The 13,672-nt window shown below is 42.4% G+C and overlaps 2 protein-coding genes across 3 annotated transcripts in view; both read left to right on the top strand.

Annotated features, from left to right (window-relative positions):
- The window catches only part of SLC25A16 (solute carrier family 25 member 16), a 44,588-nt gene extending 39,631 nt beyond the window's left edge, over positions 1-4,957 (top strand). Inside the window, exons 9-10 of one of the 2 annotated variants that reach the window (XM_067465680.1) lie at positions 33-199; positions 1,982-4,957. In XM_067465680.1, the coding sequence (XP_067321781.1) occupies positions 33-189 (157 nt within the window). In that variant the 3' untranslated portion in view covers positions 190-199; positions 1,982-4,957. Of the gene's footprint in view, positions 1-32 lie in introns of both variants that reach the window. The other variant, XM_060768898.2, reaches the window with a different exon arrangement.
- Positions 4,958-10,610: 5,653 nt separating this feature from the next.
- DNA2 (DNA replication helicase/nuclease 2) overlaps positions 10,611-13,672 on the top strand; it is a 43,269-nt gene continuing 40,207 nt past the window's right edge. Inside the window, exon 1 of the mRNA XM_067465679.1 lies at positions 10,611-10,792. Within this exon, the coding sequence (XP_067321780.1) occupies positions 10,656-10,792 (137 nt within the window). The 5' untranslated portion in view covers positions 10,611-10,655. The remainder of the gene's footprint in view (positions 10,793-13,672) is intronic.

Genomic DNA, 13,672 nt, shown 5'->3' with positions numbered 1-13,672 from the left:
TTAAGTAAATTAAGACTTTGTTCTCTTTCTAGTACAATGATACAGACACTGAAATATGTTTATGGAAACCATGGAATACGAAGAGGATTATATAGAGGATTATCTCTGAATTACATTCGATGCGTCCCTTCACAGGCTGTTGCTTTCACCACTTACGAATTTATGAAGCAGTTTTTGCACCTCAATTAAAGACTGAAATGTAACTGAAAAATATTTCACCTGTTTTCATATTGCATTTCATGATAATTTCCTATTTGAAATCATTATTGACAAATTGCTGGTATTTATAGTACTTTCTTTAGTTAAAAATATGAAGTATAAATTGGATGTTGCTCAGTAATGTTGGATTAAGTAGTTGATATGCATATAATATATAAAGATCTTTGGGGAAAATAAAAATGGAGCAAACTTGTTACAAGAAGGAAAATACTTTATAGTGGTTGCAGAGCATTGCATTTTTATCCTATTTTGAGGTTTGCTTGTACATTTTTTAAAGGATTTATGTATCCACTTTTCTAAAAACGTGCTTACATACTATCACTAAAATGTAATAGAGATCACTTGGAGATGCATATGGAAAGTCTTACCACTGCATTTGGCATTTCGTTTACGTGAAACAAGTTCAGGGGTGAGGTATCATTCTTATTGCACAAACTACTTACTTTCGAGTCCGTTTTATAAAACCCATTTGTAGGTTAGCATTTAGTTTTATTATCATTTTCTAATAGGTAGAATGTAGACAACATAATGCTTTATTTTTGATACAAACTTCCTTGGCTGGGATACAAAATGGTGCAAGCTCAATTGAATACTTGACTTCGTTTTCTTTGAATAACTGATTCTTCCTACCAAATTGCTTTTGAAATTCCCATAGGTCTTGGTGTGATGCAGGAGATACTATTATAAGCTTTTCAATATTGAGAGGAGGTGTTTGGTCCTTCTCTCAATATCGCCCTATTTCAGCTGCTCTTAGCTCTTTAGGATGGAGGGGAAAAGTTAGCTATGGGGTCAAAACAGCCAAATCTATATAAATAAAAATGTAATGTTCGTTTGTGGGATTAACATAACTCAAAAACCACTGGACGAATTGACACCAAATTTGGACACAATACACATATCAGGCCAACGAGTGACTATCTATATAAATAAAAATGTAATGTCTGTCTGTGGGATTAACATAACTCAAAAACAACTGGACATATTGACACCAAATTTGGACACAAGACACCTAACAGTCCAATGTATGTTTTCACTTAAAAAATTGATTTTGTCATTAGGGAGTTGTAGTTACTGGGATTTATATTTCACCTACAATCAAAGAGCATTCTGAACTCCACCAGTGATAGAATTGAACCAAACGTGGCATACAGGACTCCCATGACGAAGAGAAAACACTAGAAGGGTTTGGTGGGCATTGACCTTGAGTTTGGGAATTGTAGTTCACCTACATCCAGAGAGCACTGTGGACTCAAACAATGATGGATCTGGACCAAACTTGGCATGAATATTCCATATGCCTAAATATGAACACAGATGGAGTTTGGGGGAAATAGACCTTGACATTTGGGAGTTGTAGTTACTGGGATTTATAGTTCACCTACAATCAAAGACCACGCTGAACCCCACCAACGACAGAATTGGGGCAAACTTCCCACACAGAACCCCCATGACCAACAGAAAATACTTAAGGCTATCCAGTCCAACTCCCTTTACCAGGGCAAGAAAATCTAATTAAAGCCCTCCTGACAAAGAGCCACCCAGTCATCAATATAGATAGATATGATTCACACACAGAGATATAGTATCATAGATTTGAAAGGGACCCCTAAAGAAGGACAATTATATGTTGCATGTTCCAGGGTGGGCAAACCAGACAATCTCTACATTAACACTGGCAAAGAAACAACAAGAAATACTGTTTACCCACAAGCATAAAGAAATTATATATATTAGAAACCAACACTTTCTCATTATTTTCCAGATCACCAGACTGGACCACAGCAACGCGTGGCAGGGGATGGCTGGTCAGTCATAAAAACACTGAAAAAAACAGCAGAAGAGACTTAAAAAAAATACATTACGCATGCATAAAACCACATATATACACATATACACAAATATACACATACACAGGCTGGGCCACAGCAACGTGTGGCAGGGGATGGCTAGTTGTGTTATTAAAAACTCACATTATGGATCTTGCAGTTCATTTCCTGTTTGTCCTTAAACTTTAAAAACACTGCAGTGAAGCATGAAGAACTACTTTTCAGGTTAACTTCAAAGACTTAACTCAGTAATCACATAATCCTTGTATACAGGACACTGTGATTCTATATTATTAACGGTGCAATTCTATATATCTCTATTCAGAAGTTGCACTGAGCATAGATTTCAACCTAATGTAACTAATCCACTGTATTTTTTTAATTAATTTTAGTATATGCTAAAACAGTTGTGCCATTAATGTATTAGGCAATTGCTTTGTCAAACAATTAAGCTTAATGTAGTGTCGAAGGTTTTCATGGCCGGAATCACTGGGTTGTTGTAGGTTTTTTCAGGCTGTATGGCCATGGTCTAGAGGCATTCTCTCCTGACGTTTCGCCTGCACTTTGGCAAGCATCCTCAGAGGTAGTGAGGTCTGTTGGAACTAGGGAAAAGGGGTTTATATATCTGTGGAATGACCAGGGTGAGACAAAGGTGGTCAGTTGAAGCATTCACACCTAGCTCCAGCAGAGAAGAGTCCTTTGTCTCACCCTGGTCATTCCACAGATATATAAACCCCTTTTGTCTAGTTTCAACAGACCTCACTACCTCTGAGGATGCTTGCCAAAGTGCAGGCGAAACGTCAGGAGAGAATGCCTCTAGACCATGGCCATACAGCCCAAAAAAACCTACAACAACCCAATTAAGCTTAACTTAGGCTGTTGTGATTTGGATTTGCTTGAGATAAAGTGAGAAAAAGAACGAACAAACTAATAATGGGTCCAATCTCAGAAGACCTTGTATCTTCTTTTACGGTATGCCCTGCATCATATTACTGACAGCTAAGGGGAAAGGATTTTTTTTCTTTTTAAAGAAAGGAATCATGCCAAAAGACACGTATCTTGAAGCAGTTTTTTAATGCAGGGATCGCTCTTAACTGCATATTTGCAGCTTTAACTGTTTTCAATAGCTGTGTTTTCCCATGCAGCCCACACAGTATACTGCAGGGGTCTTCAAATTTTAAACAGAGGGCCAGGTCACAGTCCCTCAAACTGTTGGAGGGCCGGATTTTAATTTGGGGAAAAAACATGAATGAATTCCCATGCACACTGCACATATCTTATTTGTAGTGCAAAAAACGTTTTAAAAGAATGCAATAATTAAAATGAAGAACAATTTTAATAAATATAAACTTATTACTATTTCAGTGGGAAGTGTGGGCCTGCTTTTGGCTTATGAGACAGGATTGTTGTTGTGTGCTTTCAAGTCGTTTCAGACTTACGTTGACCTTGATTGAGGGCCGGGTAAATGACCTTGGAGGGCCGTATCCCGCCCCCGGGCCTTAGTTTGAGGACCCCTGGTATACTGCTTTACTATTTGAACATGTCTTCTGCTGCAACTTTTCTTGTAGCTGGGTACAATTTAACCTTATGGGTGACACTCTTTCAATACCTCAAGAGCTTCCACAGAGAAGAGGTCGGCAGATCTATTCTCCGTTGTCTCAGAGAGTAGAATTAGGTTGAACAGCTGTAAGTTATAGGAGGGTAGATTTCAATTGAACATTAGAAGGAACTTCTTGTTAGTGTGAATGATTTAGTAATAGAACCAATTGCTGAAGGAAGTGGTGGGGTTTACTTCCCCTGATATCTTCAAAAATAAGTTGCAGGGGATGTTCTAGCTGGAGATCCTACACTGAGCAGGTGGTTAGGCATGATGGCCCATAGGTCCCCTTACAGTGCCATCACTCTATGACCTTTCACCCTTAAAGAAACAAAAACCTTTCCCAGTTGTGTGAGCTTCAGTGTTTCAGTCAAGTTCTGTCTGTGTTATATTATTATACTCCACTATGGTGTTGATCACAACATGAGTGTTGCTCTGTTGCCTTCAAATTGACCTGTCCGTTTCACAACATATATTCTCCATTTTGCTTGGAATTATGCCCTTGGCTAGTGACAGATGACCCAGAATTGGCAAACTTAGGTACATTTCTTTATTTGAAATATTTGAAAGGCTGTCACATTGCTTTCTGCTGCTTTAGAGACCAGAGCAAAGAGCAATGGATTCAAATTTCAGTAAAAGAGATACCACCCAAACTTCCTGATGGTAAGAGCAGTCCCAACAGTGGAATTTGCTGCCTCCTCAGAGAGTGGTGGAGTCTCCTTCTCTGAAGGTTGTAAAGCAGAGGCTGGATGGTCATCTGTTGGCTTTGATTATGTGTTCCTGCATGATAGAATGGGGTTGAACTGGATGGCCCTTGGGGTGTCTTCCAACTCTAACATTCTATGATTCTTCCCTAGAACAAAACTTCCACCATCCCTCCAATGAACCATACTGTGGCAAGTAGCGTGTTTGGTGTTTAAAAGGTTTATTTCATTCACAGTCTACACTGGTAAATTTCTGATTTTACCAAACTTGAATTGTGAAAATACTTCTCATAATCTTCCGGTAAAGCAATGTAATTTATTTATTTATTGTAAATACTGTATATAACTATAAAATGGACAACAGTTATGCTACCCAAATTAGTAGCTGTAGCTTTGTTTATGACCCACCGTTGGGACACTGAATCTCAACCCAGTGGTTTGATTTTTATTTTTATTCCATTACAATGTCTTCAGAATTTAATATAATTATTGACAGAAGGATGTATATATTTCGTTTTTAAATGTGTTGAATACCATGAGTAAGCTTATGTATGGAAACAGTATGGATTTAGGCTTATTGATAAAATTGAAATAAAATGATTGCAATTTTACTTCGTTTTATAGATTTTTTCAATTACCGTTCGGTTTTTTTAAAAAAACGGAATAACTGCAAAAACTTTGATTGAAACTTGAAAAAAATAGTAGCATGTAAAAAACACTCACAGCTGTGTAGGTTGAGTAGCTATCATTTAAAATGCTTGGGACAGAAAATATATTGGATTTCCAGTTTTCTTATTTTGGGGGGATTTTGGAATAACTGTATATGCATAAGAGGGTGGGTGCTATCATTAGGATAACTAGGCAATTGTTTTGGGAAGAGCTCCATGGGGATGACACTTTGGGTTACCACACTAGAGCCCCTTCCACACAGCTGTGTAAAATCCACATTGAACTGAATTATACAGCAGCGTGGACTCAGATAATACAGATCAAAGCAGATAGTGTAGATTATCTATTTTGATATTCTGAGTTATACAGCTGTGTGGAAGGACCCTAAGTGACACAAACTCTTCTGATGTTACTGGTACATACTCCCAGGTCTGCTTGGGGGCATTCAGAAGATGGGTGTTAGTGCCTTCTCACCACATAGCCAAGCTGTGCTGGTCAATGACCGAAATAAATGTTTTGATTTGATTTGACATAGCCAAGCAAGGATGAACTGGTATAATTTATTTATACATTTTGTCTCCCAGTTCAGCCTCCAGTCATGTCCTTTGCCTCTCCTATCTTGGATGGCAATTTTTCCTTTGCTTGATAACTTTCTAAACTACCTTTTATAATAATAATATTAATAATAATCTTTATTTATACCCCGCCACCATCTCGCCGATGGGGACTCGGAGCGGCTTACATGAGGCCAAGCCCAAACAACAATTACAATAAAGAAAAACCAAAAACGTGAACAATAAACAACATCATAATTACATAAAACATGTAAATACATAACAATATAAAATTACAATGAGCGGGCTACATGTAATGATAAAAAGAACTAATTAAAAACTTGGGCAAGATAAAAGAGAAGCAGATTATTTGTGGAGGAGGGCTCATTATGACGAGGGTTGTGGAATCAAGCTTTCCCACAAAGGGGGGGGGGGGCATATACTTCAATGACAGAACATTGAGGCTGAGCAACACTGTGAGATTGTATAACCTACTCACCAAAGGCGCAGCGGAAGAGCCAGGTTTTAAGGTTCTTTTTAAAGGTTTCTAGGGTAGGGGCTTTCCTAATTTCTCCAGGCAATGAGTTCCAGAGCCGGGGAGCCACAGAGGAAAAATCTCTCTCCCTTGTACTTACCAGGCGAGCTTATGAAACTGGCAGGGGCGAGAGAAGGGCCTCCCCAGAAGATTGGAGGGCCTGAAATGGTTCATGGAGGGAGATACGGTCACAAAGGTAGGTGGGTCCCAAACCGTTTAGGGCTTTATAGGTTATTTATCGTGTCATCAGCAACCATTGTATTACAATTCTAACAGAGCAAAACAAACACAGAGATTAAAAAGAAAAAGAAAAAGAAAGAAAGAAAGAAAAACCACACAGATTTTGTAAATTTGGTATTTGGTTAAATGTCCTTTGACCAGTATCTGGCCACTTGGAGTGCCTCTGGGGTTGCCGCAAGAAGGTCCTCCATCGTGCATGTGGCAGGGCTCAGGGTGCATTGCAGCTTTATAGGTGATAACCTGCACCTTGAATTGGGACCGGAAAATAAACAGCAGCCAGTGGAGCTCCTTAAACGGGGGTTGACCGCTCCCTGTAAGTCACCCCAGTTACTAATCTGGCTGCCGAACGTTGCACAAGTTGTAGTTTCCGGGTCGTCTTCAAGGGTAGCCCCACGTAGAGTGCATTACAGTAGTCCAGTCTGGAGGTAACTAAGGCATGGACCGCCATGGTCAAGTCAGACTTCACGAGGTAAGGTTGCAGTTGGCGCACAAGTTTTAATTGCACAAAGGCCCTCCTGGCCACCGCTGACACCTGCGCATCAAGAGTCGGCACTGCGCCACCGGGGGCTCCATGAAATCTACTACCAGTATTAAAAATAGGCCTAACTAAACTAATACTACACCCCATATTATACCATACCAAAACCTCTGTATTGATTTGATATTAATGTTGAAATACTGTAAATAAAAGCAAATGAGGGCACATAAAGACAAACTTAATGTAACTCAGTTTTACTATATTATTAAAATAGCCTCATGAATGTAGTATGCAATTTTAGTTACGTGGCCACCAATAAACTTTTGTCGGTTGCTTTTGAGTTCCAGTTAATTGAGAGTCTAGTGTATATGCAAGGAAGTAATCTTAATATCCAAGATGATATTAAACTTTTAGCGGGTTTTGCAGCAATATAAGCCCACAGTCCATTCCTTAACTTTGTCCTCAATAACTTTCTAGCATCTTCAGAAACACAAGAGTACAAGAAGCAGGTTCTTTGGACACCTTCCTTGAGTCCAGAGGCTTCAGATTTTCTTTGTGCATTTCCTCATATTACCTATGAATGTCAACACTCTTGTTATCTCGGAAGTGGCACATACCAGCCTACAGCAGCCAGCGAGATAAGCCTCTTGGCTAAACATTTCAGGCCATTTCTTAGACCTATTGAAAGCAAAAGCCTGCAGCGTCTGCAATATTTCCAGGGGCTCATGGCAGAACCTTAAATCTGACATCTCTCCCAGCCGTGTTCCTTGCCTCTGGCTTTGTAAACTGGCCCAAACCGGTGTTTCTTTTCCTGTGACCTTCTACAGTGCTCTTTGGCCAATAGAGTGGTTGCTTCACACTCCTTCTACACTGCCACATAAAATTTAGGGCCCTTCCACACAGCCCTATGTCCCAGAATATCAAGGCAGAAAATCCCACAATATCTGCTTTAAACTGGGCCATCTGTGTCCACACTCAGATAATGTGGGATTTTCTGCCTCGATATTCTGGGATATAGGGCTGTGTGGAAGGGCCCTCAGTTTATCTGCTTTGGAGTGGATTATATGGCAGTGTAGACTCCTATAATCCAGGTCAAAGCAGACAATCTGGGTTATCTGCTTTGTTAATCTGGATTATATGGCTGTGTAAAAGCTAAGTTGCTTTCCAAAACTACAAAGTCCAGGTTTCCATAGCATTGAGCCATGACATTTCTGCTTTAATTCTAGATACAGCACTCTAATGACAGCACTCAACTATTTCGGGCAACTTTCTAATCCTTTGGCACAAGGGTACATCTGCACTAATGCAGTTTGACATCACTTCAACTGCCATGGCTCAATGCAATGCACTTTTATTTATTTATTTAGAACTTTTATATACCGGTCTTCTCACCTCCAACGAGGGACTCAGGCCGGCTTACAACAAGGGGTTCATACACAGTAATTTAAAAACACCATATCAATAATACACTAATATAAACACATTAAAGTGCTATCATATAATTATATAAAGTAAAGTCTTTGACATGATGGCAACAGGATGGGACAGCAATGGCTCCAAAAGTGACCCATTTAAGGTGGAATCCGGTCAAACAGGGATGTGTTATTGCCCCAACTTTATTCTCCATCTTCATCGCTATGATACTTCACCTTGTTGATGGGAAGCTCCCCACCGGAGTGGAAGTCATCTATCGGACAGATGGCAAGCTATTCAACCTCAGCAGACTGAAAGCCAAAACCAAGGTTACAACATCTGTTATAGAACTCCAGTATGCTGATGACAATGTTGTCTGTATGCATTCAGAAGATCTACAAGCCACTCTAAACACCTTTGCAGAAGCTCCCAAACTCAAGGTCAATGCCCACCAAACCCTTCCAGTGTGTTCTGTTGGTCATGGAAGTCCTGCATGCCATGTTTGGTTCAATTCCATCATTGGTGGAGTTCAGAATGCTCTTTGATTGTAAGTGAACTATAAATCCCAGTAAGTACAAATCCCAAATGTCAAGGTCTATTTCCTCCAAACTCCATCTGTATTCATATTTGGGTATATGGAATATTCGTGCCAAGTTTGGTCCAGATCCATCATTGTTTGAGTCCACAGTGCTCTCTGGATGTAGGTGAACTACAACTCCAAAACCTAAGGACACTGCCCAACAAACCCTTCCAGTATTTTCTGTTTGTCATGGGACAGTGGTTCTCAACCTTCCTAATGCTGCGACCCCTTAGTACAGGTCTTCATGTTGTGGTGACCCCCAACCGCAACGTTATTTTCGTTGCTACTTCATAACTGTAATTTTACTACTGTTGTGAATTGTAATGTAAATATCTGATATGCAGGATGTGTTTTTCAGTCACTGGACCAAATTTGGCACAAGTACCCAAGACACCCTAAATTGGAATGCTGGTGGGGTTGGGGGTGATTGATTTTGTCATTTGGTAATGCTGGAGTTGCTGGGATTTATAGTTCACCTAAAATCAAAGCACCTTCTGAACTCCATCAATGATGGAATGGAATCAAACATAACACACAGAATTCCCATGACCAAGAGAAAATACTGGGAAGGTCTGGTGGACATTGACATTGAGTTTTTGGAATTGTAGTTCACCTACATCTAGAGAACACTGTGGACTCAAGCAATGATGGATCTGATCAAACTTGGCACAAATACTCAATATAGAATCATAGAATCAAAGAGTTGGAAGAGACCTCATGGGCCATCCAGTCCAACCCCCTGCCAAGAAGCAGGAATATTGCATTCAAGTCATCCCTGACAGATGGCCATCCAGCCCCTGTTTAAAAGCTTCCAAAGAAGGAGCCTCCACCACACTCCGGGGCAGAGAGTTCCACTGCTGAACGGCTCTCACAGTCAGGAAGTTCTTCCTCGTGTTCAGATGGCATCTCCTCTCTTGTAGTTTGAAGCCATTGTTCCACGTCCTAGTCTTCAAGGAAGCAGAAAACAAGCTTGCTCCCTCCTCCCTGTGGCTTCCTCTCACATATTTATACATGGCTATCATATCTCCTCTCAGCCTTCTCTTCTTCAGGCTAAACATGCCCAGCTCCTTAAGCCGCTCCTCATAGGGCTTGTTCTCCAATGTGAACACTAGTAGAATTTGGAGAAAATAGACCTTGCCATTTGGGAGTTGTGGTTGTTGGGATTTATAGTTCACCCACAATGAAATAGCATTCTGAAGCCTACCAACGATAGAATTGGACCAAACTTTCTACACAGAACCCCCATGACCAACAGAAAATACTATGTTTTCTGATGGTCTTTGGCGACCCCTCTGACACCCCCTTGCGACCCCCACAGGGGTCCCGACCCCAAGGTTGAGAAACACTGTCATGGGAGAACTGTGTGCCAAGTTTGGTTCAATTCCAACGTTGGTGGAGTTCAGAATGCTCTTTGATTGTAGGTAAACTATAAATCCCAGCAACGACAATTCCCAAATGACAAAAACATTTTTTTTAGTGGAGGACATAAATTGGACTGTTAGGTGTCTTGTGTCCAAATTTGGTGTCATTTCCCCCAGTGGTTTTTGAGTTCTGATGGTAGAAAGAACTAACATTACATTTTTATTTATATAGATGATTATTATTAATATTATTGCCCTCCGACAAACTCACTTTAAAAGGAGAGGCGCGCGCTGGCAAGTCTCGTCCAAAAGGGGAAGCGGGAAGCGATTGGGAAAGAGAGAGGTCTGATTTTACCCGCGCGCAGCAGGAGCCCCGCCCCCGGCGCCTGATTGGCCAGCGCGACTTTTGCGCATGCGTATTGCAAGGGGCCCGGCATGATTGGCCCAGGGTCCTCATTCTACTCTGTGTTGCTTTGGAGATGGCGGCTCGAGTCGAGGAAGAAGGAGAAGAGGAAAGGAGGAGGAGGGCAGAGCTGGAGGAAGCGGCGCTGGAGGAACTGATGGAAAGGAGCTTCTTCGAGGAGGAAGAGGAAGAGAAGGCTCTTCCTTTGCTCAGGTGGCTGCCTGGAATGAGGAAAGCGCGCGGTTTCAAAGAGCAAGGGCATCAGCATGGATTTTTTTTAGCGTTGGGTCTCTTGAGGAAGAACTTCCTGACTGGGAGAGCCGTTCAGCAGTGGAACTCTCTGCCCCGGAGTGTGGTGGAGGCTCCTTCTTTGGAAGCTTTTAAACAGAGGCTGGGTGGCCATCTGTCAGGGGTGATTTGAATGCAATATTCCTGCTTCTTGGCAGAATGGGGTTGGACTGGATGGCCCATGAGGTCTCTTCCAACTCTTTGATTCTAAGAACTTCCTGACTCTGAGAGCTGTTCAACAGTGGAACTCTCTGCCCCGGAGTGTGGTGGAGGCTCCTTCTTTGGAAGCTTTTAAACAGAGGCTGGATGGCCATCTGTCAGGGGTGATTTGAATGCAACATTCCTGCTTCTTGGCAGAATGGGGTTGGACTGGATGGCCCATGAGGTGTCTTCCAACTCTTGGATTCTATGATTCTATGACTCTGGGCCCACACTGCCCTATATCCCAGGATCTGATCCCAGATTATCTGGCAGTGTAGACTCATATAATCCAGTTCAAAGTAGATCATCTGGGATCAGATCCGAGGATACAGGGCCTCAGCAGATGGTGGCCCCTACCACCCATCCATTCAAGATATATGAGCTGCCTCTAGTTGTCACTCTGGCAGACATAACCATGGTCATATTAATAGCTGGGAGGGTCTTTGCACAATTGGAATGTGTCCAGAGGAGGGGGACTAAAATGATCAAGGGTCTGGAGAACAAGCCCTATGAGGAGCGGCTTAGGGAACTGGGCATGTTTAGCCTGAAGAAAAGAAGGCTGAGAGGAGACATGATAGCCCTATATAAATCTGTGAGAGGAAGTCATAGGGAGGAGGGAGCAAGTTTGTTTTCTGCTTCCCTGGAGACTAGGACGCAAAACAATGGCTTTAAACTACAAGAAAGGAGATTCCATCTCAACATGAGGAAGAACTTCCTGACTGTGAGAGCCGTTCAGCAGTGGAACTCTCTGCCCCGGAGTGTGGTGGAGGCTCCTTCTTTGGAAGCTTTAAAACAGAGGCTGGATGGCCATCTGTCAGGGGTGATTTGAATGCATCATTCCTGCTTCTTGGCAGGGGGTTGGACTGGATGGCCCATGAGGTCTCTTCCAACTCTTTGATTCTATGACTCTGGGCCCACACTGCCTTATATCCCAGGATCTGATCCCAGATTATCTGGCAGTGTAGACTCATATAACCCAGTTCAAAGCAGATCATCTGGGACCAGATCCGGGGATACAGGGCTGTGTGGGTAGAGACTCAGCAGATGGTGGCCCCTACCACCCATCCATTCAAGATATATGAGCTGCCTCTAGTTTTCACTCTGGCAGATATAGCCATGGTCATATTAATAGCTGGGAGGGTCTTTGCACAATTGGAATGTGTCCAGAGGAGGGGGACTTAAATTATCAAGGGTCTGGAGAACAAGCCCTATGAGGAGCGGCTTGAAGAGCTGGGCATGTTTAGCCTGAAGAAGAGAAGCCTTAGAGGAGACATATTTATTTATTTATTGTGTCATCAGCAACCATTGTATCACAATTCTAACAGAGCAAAACAAACACACAGATTAAAAAGAAAAAGGAAAAAAAACCCACAGATTTTGCAAATTTGGTATTTGGTTAAATGTCCTTTGACCAGTATCTGGCCACTTGGAGTGCCTCTGGGGTTGCCGCAAGAAGGTCCTCCATTGTGCATGTGGCAGGGCTCAGGGTGCATTGCAGCAGGTGGTGAGTGGTTTGCTCTTCTCCGCACTCGCATGCCGAGGATTCCACCCTGTAGCCCCATTTCTTAAGATTGGCTCTGCATCTCGTGGTGCCAGAGCGCAGTCTGTTCAGCGCCTTCCAAGTCGCCCAGTCTTCTGAGTGCCCAGGGGAGAGTCTCTCATCTAGTATCAGCCATGAATTGAGGTTCTGGGTTTGAGCCTGCCACTTTTGGACTCTCGCTTGCTGAGGTGTTCCAGCGAGTGTCTCTGTAGATCTAAGAAAACTATGTCTTGATTTAAGTCGTTGACGTGCTGGCTGATACCCAAACAGGGGATGAGCTGGAGATGTCTCTGCCTTGGTCCTTTCACTATTGGCTGCTACTTCCCGGCGGATGTCTGGTGGTGCAATATCGGCTAAGCAGTGTAATTTCTCCAGTGGTGTGGGTTAGGGTATTCTGGATATTGTAGTCAGAAAGAGTGCGGCCATCTTCCAGCTGCTTCCCGGCAAAGATGAGCCTCTGCTGGTCAGGCGGGATGCCTTCTTCCTCCTGGATCTTGGCCTTCACATTCCCAATGGTGTCACTGGGCTCCACCTCCAGGGTGATGGTCTTTCCTGTCAGGGTCTTCACAAAAACCTGCATCTTCTATGCAATTTTGATGATGTTGCTTGTTGTTTATGTTCTAGATCAGGGGTCCTCAAACTTTTTGAACAGAGGGCCAGGTCACAGTCCCTCAAACTGTTGGAGGGCCGGATTATAATTAGGAAAAAAAACATGAATGAATTCCTATACTTCACATATCTTATTTGTAGTGCAAAACACTTAAAAACAATACAGTAATTAAAAATGAAGAACAATTTTAACAAATATAAACTTATTAGTATTTCAATAGGAGCCCCCGGTGGCGCAGTGGGTTCAACCCCTGTGCCGGCAGGACTGAAGACCGACAGGTCGCAGGTTCGAATCCGGGGAGAGGCGGATGAGCTCCCTCTATTAGCTCCAGCTCTTCATGCGGGGACATGAGAGAAGCCTCCCACATCAAATCATCCAGGCGTCCCCTGGGCAATGTCCTTGCAGACGGCCAATTCTCTCACACCAGAAGCAACTTGCTCCTGACACGACAAAA

Source organism: Anolis sagrei, chromosome 3, assembly GCF_037176765.1.
Source record: "Anolis sagrei isolate rAnoSag1 chromosome 3, rAnoSag1.mat, whole genome shotgun sequence".
Lineage (NCBI taxonomy): Eukaryota > Metazoa > Chordata > Lepidosauria > Squamata > Dactyloidae > Anolis > Anolis sagrei.
Note: the sequence above shows the minus strand (reverse complement) of the source record. Positions and strands in the feature narration are given on the sequence as shown.